The sequence below is a fragment of the Folsomia candida genome, unplaced genomic scaffold (assembly GCF_002217175.1).
Source record: "Folsomia candida strain VU population unplaced genomic scaffold, ASM221717v1 Fcan01_Sc004, whole genome shotgun sequence".
NCBI lineage: Eukaryota > Metazoa > Arthropoda > Collembola > Entomobryomorpha > Isotomidae > Folsomia > Folsomia candida.
In genome coordinates this window covers 119464-142655 of record NW_019091196.1, presented here as the reverse complement: position 1 = coordinate 142655, position 23192 = coordinate 119464, and the positions used below count along the sequence as shown (strand labels likewise).

At 35.8% G+C, this 23192-nt stretch overlaps 2 protein-coding genes and 1 non-coding gene across 3 annotated transcripts; 2 read left to right on the top strand and 1 right to left on the bottom strand.

Annotated features, from left to right (window-relative positions):
* Positions 1-4094: 4094 nt before the first annotated feature.
* Positions 4095-4210, bottom strand: LOC118435512. Its single transcript, XR_004834828.1, has one exon. It is a non-coding gene; the product is annotated as a U5 spliceosomal RNA (small nuclear RNA).
* Positions 4211-4801: 591 nt separating this feature from the next.
* Positions 4802-7860, top strand: LOC110848634 (serine/arginine repetitive matrix protein 1). The gene is made up of 6 exons (XM_022095892.2): positions 4802-4992; positions 5110-5193; positions 5292-5542; positions 5769-5972; positions 6332-6990; positions 7109-7860. Exons 5-6 carry the CDS (start codon positions 6756-6758, stop codon positions 7663-7665), a joined length of 792 nt encoding a protein of 263 aa, XP_021951584.1. The 5' UTR covers positions 4802-4992; positions 5110-5193; positions 5292-5542; positions 5769-5972; positions 6332-6755; the 3' UTR covers positions 7666-7860.
* Positions 7861-7941: 81 nt separating this feature from the next.
* On the top strand, positions 7942-22972 carry LOC110848531. The gene is made up of 11 exons (XM_035850817.1): positions 7942-7951; positions 8277-8375; positions 10378-10516; positions 19198-19269; positions 19342-19432; positions 19499-19612; positions 19951-20301; positions 20889-20972; positions 21038-21213; positions 21651-21794; positions 22205-22972. Exons 3-8 carry the CDS (start codon positions 10448-10450, stop codon positions 20927-20929), a joined length of 738 nt encoding a protein of 245 aa, XP_035706710.1. The 5' UTR covers positions 7942-7951; positions 8277-8375; positions 10378-10447; the 3' UTR covers positions 20930-20972; positions 21038-21213; positions 21651-21794; positions 22205-22972.
* Positions 22973-23192: the final 220 nt, after the last annotated feature.

The window sequence follows — 23192 nt, the reverse complement described above, 5'->3', positions numbered from 1 at the left end:
GCGAAATATGTAAATATGCCCGTTGAGATTTTTAGTTAAAATCAGCTCAAAAATTGAAGGTCAAAGTTTGATTGAGATGGTATAAAAAAGGTTTTTTTTTGGAGATTTTGACTTTCGCCAACTTTTGGCCGGGTTTATTGTTAATTTTATTCTTATTTTTGAAATAATCCTCATTTTTGGGTTAATTTTTAACGTCACTCGATGATTCATAGCCATTATCAGCGGAAGGAGTATAATAGACTATACAGTTTATTTACCTGTATGTAAAACTTAATGTACATTTCACAAAAATCTTGATTTTTATTTTGCTTTAGATCATTCCTAATATTCCTCAAATCGACGTCAAAACCTTGACAAAAATTTTACCAAAAATTTTCCCACTGCTGAAAAATTATGCAAATTTTCCTCTAATCCAAATTTTGATAAGCGCATTAAAGAATCATTGACACGGAACACGGAACGAAAAAAGTGAAAATTGTCAAACTTCTAGAATATTTACATTTCGAACAAAGTTGTGTAGAAACTTATAAAATATTTTATTTACAATTTATTTTATTTACAATTTATTTTATTTCATACATCGACTTTGAAACTCATCACCAAATCGTCAAAATCAGCACATTTTTAATCATTTTTCGATTCTGGGAATTTATTTTAAAATTCTGGACGACAAATTTGTAGAGCAGGGAGTTGCCAATTTTTGCAAGGAGACGCCATTCTATTAATCAACTCACTGATGGCAAATTTGTCGTCCAGAATTTTAAAATAAATTCCCAGAGGCGAGAAATGATTAAAAATGTGGTGATTTTGACCATAATGAGTTATCGCTAATCAAAAAATCTAGTGACATGCAAATATTTCGCAAATCCATACACATGCAAATTCATATTTCGCAAATCGATACCCACATGTTAAACGCTTGTCCAGCATTTCACGAAATCCAGCACACCGTGTAATGGTCACTATTGCTACAAGAATTACCTCCTTACGTAAGAATTGGGTACAATTCGGCTTTGTTTTGTTTGTTGTGACGGCTGGGCGATTGGGTGGGCGGAGAGGGGACATTATTTATACGAAATATATAACCTTCCATAATTGCGGGGCATTGGGACACAAGTGTTAATTTTCTTTCACTTTGGATTGATTAATTTCCGGCGAGTTGAGAATTTTCTGGTCTCTGGTTTCTCTCTGACAAGGATGGATGGCTGTCGTTTTTTGCAATAATGGAGAGAAAGTGGGATATTATTAATACACTATTATGCAATAAAAGCTCCAGGATTGCTGGTGCTGATAAGGTGGGTGGTGTATTAATAAACTGTGAAACGCATGTAACGAAGGGGTGAAAACATATGTAACTTTGTAAAATTAAATTTTAAATAAAATATTTTGGATAAAATAAACGTTGATTTAAATAAAAAATGACATATTATCAGCATTTATGACATTTGGTGACCTTTCTGTGACCTTAAAGTGACCTTTTATGACGTTTGAAGGCAAAATGGAGGTCACCATTGAAATTCTGGGTTAAATTTCCTATTTAATTGACATATTGATCAAATTTAATTTTGGTGACCTTTCTGTGACCTTTTGACCTTGACATGTGTGACCTACAGTACCCTTCCAACTTGACTTTTTATATGAAGTGTCTATATTCCAAATTTCAAGTCTATATATTAAACCGTTCTTGAATTATCGCTCGGACAGACAGACGAACAGACACATATATCAATCTTATAAATGGGTTTCCCCCCTTAATAATGGTAAATATTAATAGCGGAGTGAATGTGCATAGCTGTTGGCAAAGTCAATATTTGCCAACTTTTTATCTGAATAGAATTGGCACATTTTCTAGTATTTGCAACGTGCAATTACCATACAATTGTACATACATATACTTGGTTTGCGAGGATGGATAATTAGCACACGTGTAGACGGAAAAACGTGCCAATTAAGGCGACAAAAAGTGTGCTTTCACTCTAATATTCATCGCAATTGGAAGAGGGAAATAGAGTTTGGAAGTATTTTAATGGTTGGTCATCTTATTTTAGCATCGCATTAATTATTTATTGGCATTCACGATATGACGCCACGCGTGGTGAAATTGCAGATTTGCAGGAATAAAATGAACAAAGTGATGCGAACATGGAGGTAAATTTTGCCAAGATTTAATGCAAGATATGATCGGCATGATATATAAAAAGAAAAAAAATTAGGAATTGTGACCAAAATATTTTTCGAAATTTTAATGTGAATCTAGAAAATATTGTATAAATAATGAATGAAATAAAATGAAAATTACGAAATATTTTGCAAGCTTTGATCCAAAATTTGATTACAGAACTGCATGATTGAAAAGAAACACGTTATGCCAAAAATATTTGTTTTCGAAATTTTAATGTAATAAGAAATTTTAATGTAATAAGAAATTTTAATGTAAATCTTGAAAATATTATTGTCCGCATTTCACGAACTGAAGACAAGTCAAGACCTTAATAGATAACTTATTAGTCATCTAATTTTAGTATTGCCATTTAAATTTCATAATAATGTGGCGAAGTCACTATGCATATGCATACATATGTGAAAATCGAGACAAAATTTGCCAGATTTTAGTGCAAAATTTGTACATATTTAATATTGGCCCAAGCTTTTCCGCACTTCTTCTTATTGCATTTCGCGATATTGAAGAAATTGCAAAAATGACGAGAATGCCAATAATGCAGAATAAGTTTACAAAGTTTTCATCCAAAATTTGACAAGTTTTTTGTAGCTGTCTCTTCTTCTATGGAGTTTATTATTTTTAGTTTATATTGAATTTCAACGAATAAGTACATTGACAAAGTCATGTGAAAATGAACCCAAAATTTGCCAGGTTTTAGTGCAAAATTTATACACAAAACTGGTTCAAGCTGTTCTTTCTGTCTGCCTTTGTACTGCTGCAGTTCGCGATATTTGTATATCTGATGAAACTGCAACAATGGCGAGAATGCCAAGAATGAAGAACAATTTTGCAAAGTTTTCATCCAAAATTGTAGAAGTTTTGCTGATTCTTCTTCCGAGTTTTATACGAACTGAATGAAAGTCGAGAGTATTTAAGCAGTAAATGGTTGGTTATCATCGTATTTTAGCCTCGTTTAATCATTGCATTTCAAAAAATTGCAAAATAGGAATAATAAATTAAACGAATAAACTGGAGTGAAGGTGAAGATTAAAAGAAATCTTGACAAATTTTGATGTGCAAAAGTTTATAAATTTCACGGTTGGTCGTCGTAATTTAGCATTTTATATACATTTCAAAAATTTTCAAAAATGAATGATATGAACAAACTTGTGCGCAAAATTGTTGACAAGATTTAATGCAAACGTGTGCAAAACTTTGCAGTTATTAATAATCATCGTATTTTAGTATGGTTTTTCAATAAATTACAAATTGTCAAGAATGAATTATATGAACAATCTTGTGCGAAAATTTTTTGGCAAGATTTAATGCAAACTTGATCCTTGCATTTTACATCGATTGCATTTCAAAACTTGCAAATTGTCAATAATATGTAAATGAAATGAAGAAACTTGGGCCAAAATTTGGTCAAGTTTTGATGCGTGCAAAAATTAGACAAAATTTGTATCTTCTTCTTGGGAGTCGCTTTATTTTTAGTTTATATTGATCGCCCACCCGAAGGCAGGCTGTCAAAAAATTGTTAAATTCATAGAATGTCCCCCCCTCCCCCCCACGGAAATCTTTCGTAAAATCAAAATTAAATCAAAATTTGATCAGCATGCCCATCAAAAAGTCAAGATTAATACCACATTTTTTTAGGTTTTGAGTCAATTTTAATGTGAACCTCGAAAATATTGTGTTCATTTTACGAGCAGAATTGCAGTCAAAAATTTTTAGTAAACGCCACAGTTGACAGTTAATCATCGTACTTTAGCATAGTCTAACTACACATTGCAAAAATTTCACATTATTCATGAAACGATCAAACTTTGGCCAAAATAGAGCAAAATTTTGTCAAGTTTTCGTGCAAAAGTGTCCAAGATTTGTACAGCGATTGGATTATTTTGAAGAGTTTTTATCTTTAGTTTGTATTGATCGCCCACCCGGAGGCAGGCTGTCAAAAAATTATTAAATTCTCATAGAATGTCCCCCCCACGGAAATCTTTAGTAAAAGGCGAAAGATTTATACGACTTGAAGGGAGACCCGAGATGCTTATAACTCTCAAAATCCGTTCTCCCAACCTTTTCACACCACTGACCACGATATCGTCCCACTTTTACCGAATTCCACCACCCCCACGGAATCTTATCCTACTCCAAAATCTCACAATTTACATCCCACTTATACCAAAGTCACCCTTGATGCATCAAAATTTTCAAAAAATCTATCAATTATTGAGCTATTTTAATTTTCCTGAAAATTGTGACAAGTTTTGTATGTGAAAATAATTGGAAATCAAATAAATGTACCAATTATTCTAGTATTCGTCATTATTAAAATGGATTAAAATGAAAGTTGTAATTTCTTCAAAGAAAATTTGAATCTTAGTAAAATTAAAATTGATTTCTTCAAAAGAGGAGAAAAGGAACTCCAAAAATTTTACGTTTTTCTATTTAACTGCGCATTTTCTTCTCTTCGGATGCAAATATCTCTGGCATGGGAGGTCGTGTCCTTTGCAAAGTTCATCTTAATTAAATTTGTGATTGATTATTTCCTCAAAATTTCCTAAAAATTCACTAATTTCCTCAAAATCAGAGCAGAGCATACGCTGAGACAAAGGGTCGATCGGTTTTTTGGAGAATTGAAAGCGGGATTCAGAGCAGTTTTCCTCGTGAGAGTTGTTGTTTTGCTGCGTGTTATTTTATAAAATTGCGATGATTTGTAAATCAAAATTTACAAATTACGACCTGCCGTCGACAAATTTGCTCATTCGACAAGGAAGATAACGCAGCCAATCTCTAGTCAATCGTGGAATTGGGGTCAATCATCTGAGGTAAGTATTTTCTTTGGTTAAGTTAAGTAAGTAATTTGCCTAATTTATGCAAAAAATAAAAGCTGCATCATGTATGTCTGATAAGATGGATTATCGAACTGCTGTTATCTTTTCAAGGTGGAATCAGTCAATCTTTAATCACTTGTGGAATTGGTGTCAGTCACTTGAGCTAATTTTTTCTGGTTAACTTAACCAGGTTAAGTAAGTAATTTGCGTAATTTATGTAAAAAGTAGAAGCTGAGTCAATCATGTCTCCAAATTGTGATGGGTTATCATCGAAGTGTTCTTATCTTTTTAAGGTTGAATCATCATCATCATGCCTCCTTCTCCTAAAACTTCAACTTCACATTCGTCGAAATGGCTTGTCGCCGAGAGGACGTACACTGTCGCCCATCCTGCGAAACCGGTCGCCGTATTCGTGCCAGAGGAACCGTTCATCTTACGAATCGACATTCCTGACGACGACGACGGGATGACTGAATTTCCTCAATTTATGTTCTCGATTTATCCAAATTTCAATTATGCTGATGAAATTGTGGATTTGATTCATGTAAGTGAGAGGAATTTTAAAATTATGAATTTTTTTTATGGTATTGAAGTTTTGTTTTTGTGGATGGTGGTTTGATATTTTGTATTTTTGACTGATTTCGAAATTTTTTAATTGTGAATGGTTTTGAAAATTTTGTAATTATGACTGGTTTTGAAATTTTGTAGCGACTGGTTTTGGCATTTTGTAATTTTGACTGGTTTTAAAATTTTGTAAAATTTGTTTTCAGCTGAACGGTCAAAGTATTCGACGAAAAAGAAGACAAAACTCCGAAACGATTCAATTGCACGGTTAAGTTGATAAATTTTAAGGAAATCATTCTAAATTTTGACCACCACAAATTGGGATTGCTTCCCAATGATGCGTTTGATTTTGATTTCGTTCGTCATTATCTTGCCAATCCTGGACCACATATTAAACTGGAGAAATATCGGTAATTAATCATATTAACAATTAATTAAATTATTATTTAAGCGGAAATTTCGTGGGTGTGATTTCTGTTTTGTTTTTTCTTTGGCAAGTAGAATTTGTGTTCTCGTTCTTATCAAAAAGTTTTGTTTTCTTTGACAAGCGGAATTTGTGATCTTGTTTTTATGAAAAAAAAATCCTCCAATTTTTTGCCTGGGTTTGTGGTAAATTTTTCCTGCGAGATTTCTCAATACTATTTGTCACGTTTCAACCAGAAATCGAACCCACAAAGAATTTGCCGGAGTTTTCTTAACGAGGCAAATAGCCAATTATTTAATTACAATTAAGTTTGATTAACCATGCACAATTATTTTCATAATATAGACTGACCGGCTCTGATTACGATATCAAACGAGGAAAGTGTGTTGACGACGATGTCGACAAATTTGATGGGGACGACGTCATCTGGAAACGAAAGAATTGGGACGACCTTCCACGCCTACGACGGCCCGATGCACGAGTCCCCGTGACGAAAATAATGTCCTTGTATCAAGCTTGTGGTTACGCCGCTTCGTCACCTGATGAAAATGAAGACGACAATATTGGACGCGCTGCGGCGGGCGCGAGCGCGGCAAGTTTAAACCCTGTCTCGGAGATTGATGTCGTCAAGCTTAGTAATAATTAGCCACCGTCCAGTCCGCCAAAAAATGCTGCGTCGAACATCGACGTAGACGAACAAATTTCCGCGTCATCCGATGACGAAATACAAATATTACGTATTGTTCCAAACGATAAAAGACGAACTGGAATGAAAGAAGTTAACACGACGGCGGCGAATAATTCCTTGTACATCAATTTAGAAGACGACTCTTCCAGCGAATCGGATAATTCGTGGCGAAAATCCAGTCCACCACCGAAAAAACGGAAGGAAACCAAAGAATCGTGCCCACCTCCTTTGGATAAGCGAGATCGCGTCATTCTTACCGCTAAGAAGCGGACAGATTCCCCCGCCTCAGTCGAATGGGTCGATTTGGACAGTCAAGGTGATTATGATTTTTTTTAATATTTTGTAAGTTTGTAATTTTGATTTTGTAACTTTTAAATATTTAATTTAAGTAATATTAATTTAAATATAAACTTTAAATGTGTATCTAATTCCAGGTTCACAATCGCTGCTTCCTCCATCATCCCCTGAACTATCACCATATTCGCCATCATCATATGAACCATCGCCATCATTACATAAATCGTCGCCTTCACCGCCTCCTCAAGTTCGAGGGAAACGAGAAGATAAGACGAAACGGGTCGTCCCGGTCTCCAAACCACGTGACATTTCTCCAGATGACCGCGTATTCTCTTCTCCATCACCGACGCCAACACTGCCAGCTCCGCTACGTCGCAAACGACGATCTGACTACCCCGTCCCTGTCGCCACGTCGACGCCGATGCCGACCACAAAACGAACAGTGGCTGGTCCGCTAAGTAGCAAACGATCCGTCGCCGGGAATCCCGTCCGTATCGCCACGTCGACTCCGAACACAAAACGAACCGTGGCTACTCTGCAACCTAGCAAAAAATGTGACGATAATACGAAGAAAGCGGCTCGTAACGAGTCAGACGACCGGAATCGCATCCCTCCTGTCGCCATACCGAGCACGTCTCGACAACCGCCGCCCCCTTCGTCGCCTCAATTACGTCGTGGATTCTGGAAGGCGTGACTCGATGGATTCAACGATTCAACATTCCAGTAAAAACGCCTCTTCCCCGAATATACCCAACTCTGTGATGTCAATAAGATCTGAATTTTATTAGTTTACGGGCATATAATTATTGTATTACATATTTTTTTCTAATTTTTGACCAAATTTAATAAATGATGTGATTAACTTTGCAGATATTTTTTACCACCAAGCTAAACTCTTCTTGTCCTTGAGTTCCTGATCATTTGAATTGAATCCAGTAAAAGGATGTCCTCCTCCAAACTAAGGGTGAAAGTCTCCCAGCGTATGCTGTCCGATTTTTAGCAAAATAGTGTCAATCGATGACAAATTTAATTAGTATGAAATTTACGAAATACACGATCTCCCAATGGGTACGTCTGGCAGAGATATTTGCATCCGAAGAGGAGAAAACGCCCAGTAAGTTTGGAAAGTGTGGAATTTGTCGACTTTAGAGCACTTTTGCTCCTCTTGGGATGCAAATACCTCTACCAAACGTGCCCATTGGGAGATCACATCTTCGCAAATTTCATCCTAATCAAATTTATGACCGATTGACACTAGTTTGCTCAAAATCGGAGAGCATAATAAACTGGGATTGTAATACGAAGCAAAATAATCCATAAAACGCCAACTCTGCCTGCAAAAGGATTAATTTTAAGCGGAGGAGTCGAGTTAACTCAAGCCAAGTCATCATATCATGTAAATAAGTAAGCTCGTCAACACCACCCCGTTCTATTTTGATAGATAAGCAGACTACGTATTTTGCTATACATAAGTTGAATGGGACAACGCGTAATTCTGTCCTTTCAGGCTGATTACATAGCTAAGTAGCCGCTTAACTTGATACTTTTACTCGAGAAGAAACTAACTTAACTTTGCTGAATATAAATACAAATCCATACATGAATAAGCTGCAGCGAATACAGATCACTATAGGATACCATGATCGTTGAATAAGCTGACTGGTTGGTGAGGAGGTTCGTTCTCGGTCTTTGTGTGCATTTAGTTTAGTTGGCAGGCGAACAAGGCACATTTCTTCGCAAGTTTGTGCCTGTCAATCTTCTGCAAGAAGTTAATCCCAACTTTACGAAGAAGAATAGGGGACAAAGACGTTTAGAAATTTTGCAAACTTTCGCGACATTCGACCGACGCCCCCATTTTCATTTTCCAGATAAATACATAAGGACGGCCTTCACCTTTTACATATCCACGCGAATGTTATGTTGAGATTGCGATTTTCATACACGTGCAGAGCAGACTTTTGTTTGTTTGTTTGTGCAAAAGGTACAAAGTTTTTGGTGGACGTGGGACGTGGACTGGACTGGACTGGACGGACTTCAAAGGGCGATTTTATACTTATTTGAGACTGTTGACTTTTGGAAGTTTTCTGTGAAGTGAAATTGAACCCTTCAAACAAGTTGAAGGTTTTGGCAGAATAACAAACGTATCTAGTAAAACTACCCGTGCATGCATGAATAGCGTTCGTGGTGGTGGTGGTGCCAATTCGTGTTATTAAGTGGTGGGTGTCAGTGAGACGGTTTATGGGATCGTTTTGTCCGTCCGGCCGTTTGTCTGTACGCACATGTGTATCTGTTCAAAAATGTAGTTTTCACTCAAAAAGTCGGTCATCCCGATTTATTTCTTACTGAAGATTTTCATTCATATTCAGTCATTTTCATTCAAATTCATTTCACTTCATCGGACTTCATTTCTTACTTCGCCCCATGTATTAAGCATAGGTGAAAAATGAAATGAGTGAGAAATTTCAGATGAATGACTGTGAATTTCACAGTCATTCATCTGAAATGATGGAATCCTTCAGCCATTTTCATTCAACTGGCAGGAATTTCATTTTCATTCATAATCACTCAAATGAATGAAATTGAACAGGTATGATTGTAATGAAATCTTACAGTTGGCCCCTCAGGGAGTTTAGACATTTTTGGCATGCCCTATTTATCCAGTATCTAAAAATATGCCACGCCAGCATAATAATTGGCCAATGTTACATATTTTCATGTCGATAGAAATGTATGATTTGTAAGCCATTTATAAAATATGGACTTTGCGTGTAATCATTAACGTAGGTTAAGATCAAAGTGTATTTATTGACAAATATTTAAAACCACCTAGTTTTAAACAAGTAAATTAAAAACTATATAAATTTACCACAAAAATGAATGAAAATGAACAGGTACATATGGTCATATTTTACATTTGTACTGTATACCGCTACTTTTTTACGTTCGTCTACCACGATTTTATTATTCTGACCAACTAATTAGTTTACTAGCGAGTCACTCACGTACCCAGTCCGTTCCCACTTGTTAGATAAAACGGACTGACTGACACGCCATGAAATGAAGCACCCACCAACCTCTTGTGAATGATCGTAAAAAAGTTGGTAAAACAGTTTCGGATTCAATTTAGATGCAAATGCGGCGTATGCAAATATTTTGTTGCGACTGAGTGAGTCATTCGTTCATGCGGGTGGTTATTTAATGATGGCGAAGAAAGGAAACTTGCATAAAGTTCTTTGTTCTTTTTTGACTCTTGAGACTGAGAGCGTGTTGTGTTGATAGTATTGATTCTTGAGAAACCGGAAGTTGTTAGTTTATAGAGCTGAACTGGTAAATATGCATGGTTGAAATGTTGTGATATCAGGAGTTAGTTAGTCGAGTATGAAATTGAGACTGGTTTCATTCCAAGGTTTATAACGCGTCGGAAAGTGATTAGGACGGGGAAGATTTTTCATGGAAATTTGGAAGAAGGGGACGCTATGGAATCAGAACGAGATCTCGTTACCTTTGTCCATCTGGATTGTGGTGTCTTGCTGAGAAATGATAAGGTAAGACAAAAAAATCTCAATTTTCTCAACTAAAAAATTCGCATTCATTACAAAAAGTGTGTTTATTCGCGAATTTAATACAAATTTCTGCAAAAAATATGAAGTAGTTACTTTTTTTAAGAAATTGTATCTCAAAACTTGCATACTCTTACATACAAATGAATAATACTAATTTACATGTGTAATATTTCTTTTTAAAAAATCAGCAAAATGTACTTATCAATCCGCTGCATTTCTGTAAAACAATGAAAAATTCTTGCAGAGAAAACAAAATCTCAAAGTTTGCAGGCATTAAAAAAATGGCAAAAAATCAGTAACAGTTTTTTGTCCATCCACTACATTTCTGTAAAAAAAAAATGCAAAATACTTGCAAAAACAGTCTGGAATTTTCATACACCACAAAAAAAGTTAGTACCTAATATAAATTTAAGTACTGCATGTAGGATTTCTGCAAAAAAAACTGGCAACAAAATTAGCAACCTTTTTTTGTCCATCCGCTATACATTTTCGCAAAAAACATGGCAAAATTCTTGCAAAAAATCATTTCATTTAGTGAATCAACACAGCCTTATTTTCACCAATCATGCCTCTATTTGTCTACCCACTTAACTCCTTGTGGTCTTTCTCCCCAATTATTTTGAAACAACGAAGGAACCAAACGACATAAGTTTCTTTCTTAGATAATGAAAAGTCCACAGTGGCGATGTGATACCCGGGTAAGACCCGGGTAACACCACGACCACGACCACTTTCTCCTCCAGCGTAGCATGAACTGGAGTCAGCCTGGACTGGAGATTTCTTGCTCTCTCTCTCTCCGTGTAAATAAACCCCACCGAAATTAACCGAATCCATATAAAAGCGGGTACTTTCTCTCTTCTCCTTTACCCGTATTGTGTTCGTTCGAATTAGTATTTTATTTTTTTCCTCGCCAACAACAAAACCATCGGCACCAGACCAAAACAAAATAAAAGTACAGCCGTTTCGCAAAAAAGACAATTTTCCGTCTTTATTTGCTTTCTCTTCACTCAAATTAATCCTTATCCATGACAAGAATCGTGTCACAGACGTATTTCTCGGTGACAAATTGCGACACGGATCATTAATTTATTGTCATGTTTGTGCATACGTAGTGGTTTATTCGCATTAATATCTGTTCAGCAAACAAATTAGTAAGCGTAGACGCCAAGCCAAGTGGCGTCTCATTTTAATGGGGAAAGAAAGACGGAAATATTGATCCGGTTTGATCCATTGATCTGAAAAGTGACCTTTTCCACCAAAAAAGAGGAGGCACGGAGATCCATTAGTAGCACAAATATAATGAAGCTGTCATGTCGGTGAAGCTGCTCAGAATGGCGTGAGAGATACATACATAGATCGCCGTGTTAAAAATGTAGCCTAGTTTATTCAGTGACTCGACGACGAGTGTGACGAGAACATTATAATTGGAGGAACAATGTGACTAAACACGTATAAATACATATAAATACACAAGGGCTTAGTTACACGGGTGTTTTTACGTAATAATGGAGGCGTCATCCTCTTTTTCTTCCGGAAAACTAGACGCTTGGAAAATGCCGGATTTGCAAAATCTGGCAAATCTTGAAGACTGGGGTCACATCGATTCTTCTTGTTCGGAAGATGACGACGTGAAGTTTTCAACTTGCTCAATGATGTTGAATCCGTGTCATTCTGATAATAATTCGGAAAATCAAGTAAGGGCATTGTATTTTTCATGGAATTGAATAAGTGGAAATTTATTTATGTATAACTTAATTTGCCTGTATGATTGATTAATTAGCATACAATGCAGGAATAAATTAAAATTTTGCACTTAAGATACTGCAAAATCCGAGTTGTTTGCTTACGAAAAATTCAAGCATGATTAATATTCAGGAGATGAAATTTGACGCGCATGAAAATTTTTCAGGAAAAAAAATCTTATTGCGTCTTGATCTTGGTGTCAAATGGACTCCGATTCTTCTTATTATTTTTTGCAAAACAATTCGCCAAACTATTTCGCAGTTCCAGTGGCCGCGGAAGCCGTGGGGACATTGCAATTGTAGGATGGGGGAGGGAAGGGTTTATATAAGATGAGCAGATGATGCGGACATCGAATAACCGTGGGGACATTGTCCCTCTGTCCGCACCCACGCTTCTGCGGCCACTGCGCTGTTCAGGGCGTCTTTATTTACTCTTGATCATTGATCTTTGGACTCTGATTCTTATTTTGTTGCAAAACAATGCACCAGTATTTTGCAGTTCAGGGTCGCCTTAATAACTTTACATACATAAGTCAGTTGAGTATGGTTAGGTTTTGTGAGTACCTAAGCAAATTTTTGTGTCATGGGAAGTTTGACGAAGGACAAAGCTAAGCTGTTGCTGATGTATAATTCAATTAAATATTGAAGTTGAGTTGAATGCACGGTAAAATCGTAAGTTCTCACGTGCATGCAGTCTTCTTCCTTCGGAGCATGTGATCCCATCAAACAATGTGATGCATGAGTCATAAGTTCGTGTCAGGGAGAAATTTATAAATGTATTTTTCTTCCGTTTTTTTACAATGTTTTTCTGCACCGTGTTAAATATTTACAGTTTTTTGCGGTGTTTTTTAACAATTATGTTCTTTTTGCCCGAGTCAGGGCTTATCTACCCGTCTGTCTATCGATTACGATCGTATAACTTTACCAATCGACTTGAAATTTTTGAAATTTGACATTCAAAATTAGAAACTATTTTCAAAAGATGTGCACAATTTTTCCAAAAATAAAAACAGTTATTGTGGTCGTACTAGGTATACCCAGTTCAATTATTAATTAATTAATAACAACCTGACTCGGACTAATAAATAACGCTGTGCATTTCTTGCAATATCTTTCTGCCGTGTGTTTTTTTGCAATGTTTTTTCTGCAGTTTGTTCTTCTAAAATTATGGGAATAGATTTTTCCGTATTAAAAAACACGTTAGGAAGATAAATATTTTGTATGAAATAGTGGAAGTGCTGCATTTTTTATGGATTTTGTTGACAGTGGAATAATTTTACTGGAGCGGAAGAAGGTCGTAATAATAGAACAGGATTTTTTTGGTATCATAAATAAATATGTGATATCAATTATTTATGTGACGATTTTATTGAAAAGGTGAGTTTTTATGGTTTATTAGCTACTTCTTCTTCCGGTCTGGATTTAATCATGTTTGCAAAGCTTAACGCAACGAAAATTAAATTAAGAATTATGGCCATGCAGGAGCAATAATAAATATTTAGGTGCTGCTGTGAGTATGTTTCAATAAATATATGTGTATACATAAAAGATACGTTTTTTGGAGTTCTAAAAATTTCAGAAAAAAAATCAAAATTCAAATTACCTATTTCTGTAACACAAATTCATGAGAAGTTTACATGCAATTTTGATTAGGTATTTATTTGTTTCATGAGTTTCAAACCTTGATTTACATTGAAAACAATGCAGCTGTCCAGCATTTAAGGATTGATTCATAAGTTGTGGCAATGTTTTAGAAATGGGTTTATTACAAAACGGGAAGTTGTAGTTTTACCAAATTTGCTAATAATTGTCACAAATGCGATTGTCAACATCACACAAAATCAATTAGACACCGGTTCATACTTTGAAACCAATTTCATGCAGGTTTTCCCAGGCATACTCTATCACTATTTTTCCTGACTTTCTCGCCATACCTTTCAAGATTTGACGCATGACGCGTCGAATTAAAGCAGGGTTTTCGATCCATTGGGTCGTCTTGAATATACTCTTATGCATTAGACCCAAAACTATTCAAGATCTCTTACCTTGGGGACTTTGGAAGAGTTTTCCAATTTAGCCACAAAATTGATTTTTTCCTCCTTGAGGTAGTCGGTAACAATTCGACTATAGTAGCAAGTTGCTATATTCGGCAAAAATAAAACTGTATTTTCCCGATGGCCATTTATTACAAGGATTAATCGGCGTTTGTCCCATTCCAAAAAGTAAAGAGATGAGGGATGTGGTGTTATCCGTAATTAAGGGCTCCGAAATTGCTCCATTTTCGTCCAATGCTAACTAAATCGGTAATTTTTTGTGAATTTTGCTTTGAGAAATACCTTACATTCATGTTTGAAATCCCAATGACTTGTAGCAAGAAAAAAATTCTATCTGCAATCTTCCAGTGGCGTTATTTCAATGTACGCTTCGTCACGGCTAGCAAGTATTTTGGATTAAACTTTTTTGCAAATTTAGTTGCATCCCATTTTGGTTCTTAATTTTTCCTCTTTAATGTATCTTGAGGCATTAGTTTTTAAATGTTGTAATCCCCTATCATTCTGCTTTAAATCGGCGAAAAGTTTGTTCAGATATCTTTACCCGTTTGGCTGCTAGGTTCTCTAACGTAAGGAGCGTTCCCTGAAAACTATTGGCACTGCTTTGATGACTTTGGATGTGGCCTGCCACACCAGGTGATGAATAATTTTTTTGAACTCGGCTGATTTTGTAGCATCATACATTGAAATGTAACGGCAATTTGAGCGATTTAGAATATTTTCATTTTTGAGGTGGTCGTGCAACTTTTTCTCGTCCAATTTGGCAGCATTTTTGTAAAAGTGCACCAAGAAATTTGCTTGGACTTGTTTTTCTTTTTGTCTAACGATGTTCTAGTTTAATTGCCAACCTTTTTAAACTAAAACCCTAACACTACATCGGTTGGACTATCATATGCAACAATTCATTCATAATAATTTGAGTCTCTGTTAAAGCTAGAGTACACCAAAAAACATTGCCACAACTTATGAATCAATCCTTAAATAAGTAACTTTTGGAGATCAATAAGTAGATAGTTACAATTATGGTTTTATTACTGCCTCAAAATTTCTAAAAATTAAAAAAAAATTCAAATCATTTCTGTAATGCAAATTTCATGAAAAGTTTACAAAGGTACTCGTTTAGTTTACAACTTTATTGATTTACCATGCATGTGTCCATGTAGTTCCAGGATGTGCATAAGTAATTTTGGGGGGGGGGGTATGTAAGTACATAGTTGCAATTATGGTTTTATTACTATCTCAAAATTTCTTAAAATTTCTTAAAAAACTTCAAAATTCTAACATTTCTGTAACCCAAATTCCATGAAAAGTTTACAACTTTTCAGAGTTATCATGAATCTCAAAACTGGTGTTCATTCCCATTTTATTTAATCTGTCCAATGTGTAAATAAGTTACGAGTATGTGTAAAATGCCAAATTACAAAAGCTCCATCCACTCCCTATCATATTTATGTATTCTCAATTTCAATAATAAAAAAAACATGCTGATAAGTATCTCGTTTCCATTCGGAATCAAAAGGTGTGACCATGAAATGAACACGATTGCTCTTTATGTTCAAAAAGGTGTATGTACATATCTCACGTTGATATTGGACCATGCCTTGATATGCCTAATCAGAGGGCGGATATGTATGTATTTACGAAAAATCGAGGAAATAAGTATTTAATATTTCTGAAAAAAATAGTGTACGATCAACACCATAAAAATAAGAATTTCTGCAAAATTTGGACGATGGCCACCATAAAGATGAGAATTTTCGCAAAAAATCTGTAATATTTTTGAATTTAGTGCTCTTGATTTTTTTGTGGTGGAATTTTTTCCTGAGCCAAAAAAACTTGCCTCAAAGTCTCAAAAAGTCTCACGTCGTTCAAATAGGTATTTACAAAATATTTATTTAAAAAAATATACATATACAAGATAGATCCCTAAAACGGGCGGCTTCTTAGGTGAAGCGAAGGGAATTGCGATTAAAATACTTGCAATAGCAACGAACCATAGCAATATGCAATACCACCACGTGCGCAGTGGTACTTGCATATATGAATATTGTGGCCATTTCTTATCCGATTTTGATTATCTCAAAGCTAATTAAAAGCTAAAAATATTTAGAAACTTTTTTTCATAGTACATTTTTGATTTAGGTCCTCAATTTTTTCGTATAAAGCAATGTCACTTTTTGGAGGGTGTTTTTTGAGAATATCTCAGGAATGGGTAGGCTCACAACCGACCAGAGTTGGAATCCAAAAGTGGACCATCATAATTAACTCTCGGCACTTATTTCGCAAAAATCGGTTAAGAAATGGTAAAGTAATGCGGTTTTGTCACTTTTGAACGTTGTAGTAAATGCATACTTAGGTGTTTTTAGCCCGAGTCAGGGCTTATGTACCCGTCATGTCCGTCTGTCTGTCTGTCCGTCTGTCTGGTTTGCGATAACTGCCGTTAAACAAATCCGATCGACTTGAAATTTTGCACAAATGTAGTATGGGTCAAATGAGGAGTTAAGTTCGAAGATGGGTGAAATCGGTCAAGTGGTTGACCGGTGGGGGTCATCGGAGTGGGAGGGGTATTGTGCACCAAAAGATCAAAATTGTCGTAGAAAGCTGAAATTTGGTACAGAGGTTGCCAATGGTTTATAATGACGGAATATAAAGTAAAATTTCAAAAATTTTCATCTAGAGGGACCCTAGGGGGTGACCCATTCTGATTTATAAAACTCGTCCAATTGAGCTAAAATTTGGTGTGGGGATTGCTAATGGCTGCTAACGGTAGAGTATGCATTGAAATTAGACACATTTTCATCTGGACAGACCCTATGGGGTGACCCGTACCAATTTTTCGAATTCATCAAATAGAGCTGAAATTTAGTAGATAAGTTGATAATGGCTCCTAATGAAAAATATGAATTCAAATAGGAACAATTTTCATCTGGAGAGACCCTATTGGGTGACCCATACGGATTTGTTTTAATCGTCGTAACGAACCGCAATTTGTTACATATGCTGTCAATTGTTACTAATGTAAGAATGTGAATTTAAATTGGAAACATTAGTTTTTATTTTAAATTTATTAATATTCATTTATAATGAAATTTCGTGCAAAAAAGTCGAATTGGGTGATAACCACAACTTGGCCTGACTCGGGCTATATCAAGTCTGCACTGTAGGTTTTTAATCATTAGATCACCATAGCTTCACCTAAGAAAAAGATTTACACATTTTTCAAATAGTAGCAGAATTATTTGTATGTTTCTGAAAACTTTGACTTAAATCATGAGACACGAGACAGGGTTTTCCAAGATTTATTAAGCCTGTGACCAAAATCAGGATAGAAATTAATTTTTGTAAATAAAATTGGTCGAGGAGAACGTCACAATTTAATATTTTGCTTTGTTTAGAATAAATTATAAACGAAAGATAATTAATATGTACATATTTGGTTTGGTTGGTGTACATTGGATTTAAGAAAGAACGTCAAAATATTTACGTAAATCACATAAATAATGAGAATTTCGCAAAATTTGTACTTTTGAATTTTATTCTCTGATTTTTCTATGGTTCAATTTCCTCGAGCAAAAAAAATCAAATCGTTGAAATATTTACAAAATATATGTATTTTCGAAAAAAATATATAAAAGATTTACGAATAATTTCCCAAACAATAGCGAAAATATTTATGTGTCTGAAAACCTAGAAATATGTGGTAATACGTGAAAATATTTTGAAATATGTGTGCTCCATTTAAAAGTTGAAAATATATATCCGCCCTCTGTATATGCATAATTGTATAATAAAATAATCTACCTTGTACATACATAAAACGATAAGGCACCATCATCACCTCACAATCACAATCATCGGTATTTATTAAATAGAAGTGGAAGTGGATCGTCCAGTTCAGTGGCCGCGGAAGCCGTGGGGACATCTGGGGACATTTCCATTGTAGGATAGGGGGAGGGACGGGTTTATATAAGATGGGGAGATGATGCGGACATAGAACAACCGTTGGGACATTGCCCCTCTGTCCCCACCCACGCTTCCGCGGCCACTGCATTAAAGTATGTTATACTTGTGCAAGTAATCAGTGGCCGCGGAAGCCGTGGGGACATGTGGGGACATTGCCATTGTAGAATAGGGGTTTATATAACATGGGCAGATGAGGCGGAAATCGAACAACCCAGTGGGGACATTGTCCACACTTCCGCGGCCACTGGTCCAGTCCAGCTACCATTTACATGCATACATATTTATTTAATACGCATGCAAGGAAGCCGAGCATGCAGGCAGGCAGGCAAATCATTTTAATTTTTAAATAGTGAAGTGACAGACTGCAATTCAATCCCATTCATGCCTTGCTCACACTTTAATTGGGATCGGAGCTTAAAATAATTAAAGTTCGAGTTAGTAATCATCAATTTAAATAAATAATGGTTAAAAATTATTACTCTGCAGCAGTTAAATAATAAACACCAGTTCGTTACTACCATTAATCTCATTACGGAGTATGTAAATTGTGGTTGGTGATAAAAATAGACGAAAATACACACCTGACCGGAACAAGAGGTGTGTAAAACGGAAAAAGGTCAAAAGGTTGACACCTTTTTTGCACTAATTCGCACGCAGCGAATAATAAGCTAAATACTTTTGTGACAGTTTGCATCAAAATTTTCATAAGAATGGAGAATAACAAAAGTTCGGATGGTGAAATTTCGCAATTTCGCGATGTCGTGCCAATCATTCGGGTAGGATTTGGATAGTGATTAGGATTTGGAATTTAATTTCTGAATTTAATGAATTTTATTAATTATACAATTTCGAAAAATATTTTTGTATGACAGATTTTTACAGAAAAATGTTTTTTCTTCTGTTTTAGAAGACGAAACCGATTTCTTTGTCTCCGGCCGCAACCGTTTCAGTCAAGCCGTCCGACGGATCGACCAGTTTGGTAAGTAAATAAATATGTACATAAATTCTCATAATCGGGGTATTTGATATTGAATTATTGAATTTTGTGTAGGTAACCCCATGGTCATCCGAGCAAGCGATGGTTACTACGTCACAAATTGAAGACAATGTCACATTCCTTCCAAATTCTGGTCAAAATTCAGGTAAAAATGGAGAAAATTTAAAAATTTAATCAATTTCTTGGTTTTAACGATTTTGAAATCATATAGAAAATGACACAAAATCCACCTCCGTAAATTCCACGGGAGATAAGACCCCAGGAAATGCGAAATCGTCACCCAGAAATTCGCGAATATTAGAAGCCACCTTTACTCCTGCAGGAGGTACGAATAATCATCTTCAGTGGATTTCTATTTTCAAATTTTTGATTTAAGAATTTCTGAACAAATCCTCATTGAATTTGTACTTTTAAATTTGTTATTTCTGAATTTCTGGATAAATCTTCACTAAATTTCAATTTGTAAATTGTCGATTTATAAATCGCTTGACAAATCTGCACTGAATTTCTACACATATATTTCCAAATTTTTGATTTCTCAATTTCTGGTTAAATCTTCACTGAATTTCTGCCTATTTTCAAATTTTAATATCTCAATTTCTCCAGAAATTTTCACTTTCCCATTTTTCAAATTTTTGATTTCCTAACATTCCCAAATTTCAGACATGTCCCAAACCGACGGGACCACTAAGGTCAAAGGGTACCACGCTCTCGCCGTGGAGTTCACCCCAACCACGTCGACCTCCGCGTCCACGGCGTCCGTCAAGAAACGCGGCAGCCGGGGGGACGCTGGCCCCCTTTTTTCCTCGTCGACGGAACACTTGGTCAGCGATCATGAAGAGGAAACCGTGATCGAGGCCGTGTTGGCCTTCGTGCTGTCCGTTTTCGGACCCACGTGGACCCTCGGGATTGCATATTTGCACTACGAGCAGGGGTCCTACCCCCTGCGCTGCTCACGTGTGTGGGGCTCCTACTGTCCGTTGTGGTCACAATGTTGGTCTACATTTTGCCAAGGTACCGATATTTACATAATTGAGTAATTAACTGTGAGGTGAAATCAATTATCTTCATCCATGCAAATTTTTGTTAGTAAATTTTAGAGAAGAGGTCTTTGGATAAGCGAGTAATTAATTGTGGGGAAAAATTACTTACATAAATTCTTTAATTGTGGGGAGAAGTTAATTAAGTATTTGAAAGCAACTATTTTTTAATCAAATCTTTGAGAAAAGAATTTGGATAAGCGAGTAATTAATTTTGGGAAGAAATTTGGCTCATAATTTTTGCACTGAGATAATTTTTTAGCAGATCTTCAATAATTAATAAGCAACTAATTGTGCCCAGAAATTTATTTTCTAATTTTTACGTAATCTTTTTTACAGAAAATTTTGCATAATTAAGTAATTAAGTATGGGGAGGAATTTAGCGATACATAATTTTTGCACGTAATTTTTTAGCAAACCTCCGATGTTTAATTCAGTAATTAATTGTAGAGGGAAATTTAGCCATAATTTTTTGCATATAATTTTTTTCAGCAATTCAGTAACTCATTGCTCTCAGAAATGTATTTGCTAATTTTTACGCAATTTCTCCTCTTTTTTTAGTAAATCTCCTCGACGCGATGTTTGGAAGGGGAGTAAAATAATCTGGCTTCTCTGCATTTGTCCAGGTGTGGCGCCGATAATTTTGTAAGTGCAAAAATAAATTGATAAATTTGCAAAGTTTGCAGATCACTTACCACCTGTGTTTCCAGATCATTCTGCAACATAATATTCGCCATCCGTGAGCGCGGTTCGCGTTCGTACGAGCGTCCCTGGAAGGGCACGAGGTCAATCTTTCTCGCGGAAAGTTTAGCGCTCGCATTTCCCCAGAGCGTCCTCCATCTCGTCATGCTCGTCGAGAGTACCGAACCCGTCGAAACGTACCAAGGTGTGCCAAATAAATAAAATAAAATTTTTTCTCTTGGACCTACGACTTGATGACTTAGCTTATCAAAATCAGGAAATTTTGAATCATTTCTCGCCTCTGGGAACTTATTTTAAAATTATGAACGACAAATTTGTAGTCGGTGAGTTGATTGATGGAATGGCTCGAGTTTTTTGAGCCAGTTTCGACGAGTTCCAATTTTTATGAAGGCTTCTTAAACTTGAGATGTCCTCCTTCAAAAAGGGTCAAAATATGGAGCGTATATTTTTTTTAAATTGACAACTCCCTGCTCTACAAATTTGTCATCCAGAATTTTAAAAGAAGCCCCCAGAGCGAGAAATGATTAAAAATGTGTGAATTTTGGTGACGAGTCATTGAGTCTCACGTTTGAATTATTATTATTTTTTGTATCTAATTGTTTAATATTTGATTTTAAACAGGTTACGCAACCGTCGCAGGCATTGCTATACTCTCCTTTTCCATAACATTTGCCCGTTTCCGGCACGACATTCTCGCCAAGGGGGACAGATTCGGGGCAGGGTTTGAAAAATGGGTGCGATTCGTGTGCCTCTGGGCGAACAAGGGTAAGTCCATAAAAAACGTTTTGTCAATATTTTGAGCTCTGTTCTTCCCAGGGTTTGGATTTCCGGGGCTGTTACACCCACAAAAAGACTAAAATCTACGCGAAAAAAACAGCAGTCGTACAAAAATAAGGTTTTTATGAAGAAATTAACTTGTCAAAATTCATTATTTTCACGATTTTCAAAAAATAAAGTATTTTGACCACGATAAAAAGTTAATTTCTTCACAAAACCCGTATTTTAGTACGATTGCTACCTTCTCCACGTAAATTTTCGTCTTTTTGTGGACGAAACACCCCCGGAAATCCAATCCCTGGGAAGAAAAAGCTCAAAACACTGTAAATATTTCGCCAAAATATTTTGCACACCTTTGACAATTTTACAAAAAAATGACCCCATTTTTTCCTCCTCAGCCTTATGGATCTCGTCCTTCACTCTGACTATAATTTGCGCCCGACTATTCGCCCAAGCGCCAACTCGAAGCGGTCCAATAATCGCGGGGCTCGCATTAATCATCGCGGTCCATGAGATTCCCGTCTTTCTGCTCATGTGTCCTTGGCGGTCGTCCAATCTGATCGGCGGGATTATGATGATCCCGCAAACCACGGCGCTGGTGTCGCTCTTAATCTGGGTCAATTTGAATCCCGCGCTCTACAAGGCGGACACGGGGAGCATGTTGCTCGGCGTGTTTTTCTGGTCGGAACTCTTCATCCTGAGCGGATGGCTGTATGACCGCTGTACCGGAAGAGAGATTGATTTCATGACGTTTTATCCACACTTTTTGGGGGATATTTGCACTAATTTGCAAACCTGATTTTGCACAAATTTTGCACATATTGGGCTAAATATTTTGTCATAAAAATTTTACAGTATTGTAACAATTTTGTAAAAAAAAATTAATTTTTAATGTAATAAGATGACGCTTGAGTAAATAAAACATGAACTAAATAAGTAATTCCAGATTATTTTTCAAAAATTTGCTCGAGAAACTGGGGAAAAAATAAAGTTTGCACAAACTTGAGAAGCTGAGGAACAGTAATTTTCGTACAAAATTTGCACGTTGCTATTTTGTCATAAAATCGTTACGGTGTTTGATTCTCTATTTTGTAAAAAAATAGAAAATGAATTTGTAATGAAATAGATAAGATGACTCTTGAATAAATAAAAGATTGCCAAACATATGCATAAATAATTATTTTGCGCAAGTTTTAGAAATTTATGAGAAATGAAATTTACACAAATTTCGAACTATGCTATTTTGTCATATAAGTTTTGGCAAACATATTTTTTGCCCATTCTTCAAAACAAAATAAATGGAATTTTCAAAGTTGCAAAATAAGATGACGCTTAACCTGAATTAACAAAAGTCTGTTTGCGAAATATGTATAACAGATAATTAAT

Excerpts from the sequence above, each read along its gene's own strand:
- LOC110848634 (XM_022095892.2), top strand. The coding sequence starts at position 6,756 with ATGAAAGAAGTTAACACGACGGCGGCGAATAATTCCTTGTACATCAAT. Across the intron at positions 6,991-7,108 it reads GGTCGATTTGGACAGTCAAG|GTTCACAATCGCTGCTTCCT; the intron begins GTGATTATGATT and ends ATCTAATTCCAG.
- LOC110848531 (XM_035850817.1), top strand. The coding sequence starts at position 10,448 with ATGGAATCAGAACGAGATCTCGTTACCTTTGTCCATCTGGATTGTGGT. Across the intron at positions 19,433-19,498 it reads AAATTCTGGTCAAAATTCAG|AAAATGACACAAAATCCACC; the intron begins GTAAAAATGGAG and ends GAAATCATATAG. Across the intron at positions 20,302-20,888 it reads TTGGTCTACATTTTGCCAAG|TAAATCTCCTCGACGCGATG; the intron begins GTACCGATATTT and ends CTCTTTTTTTAG.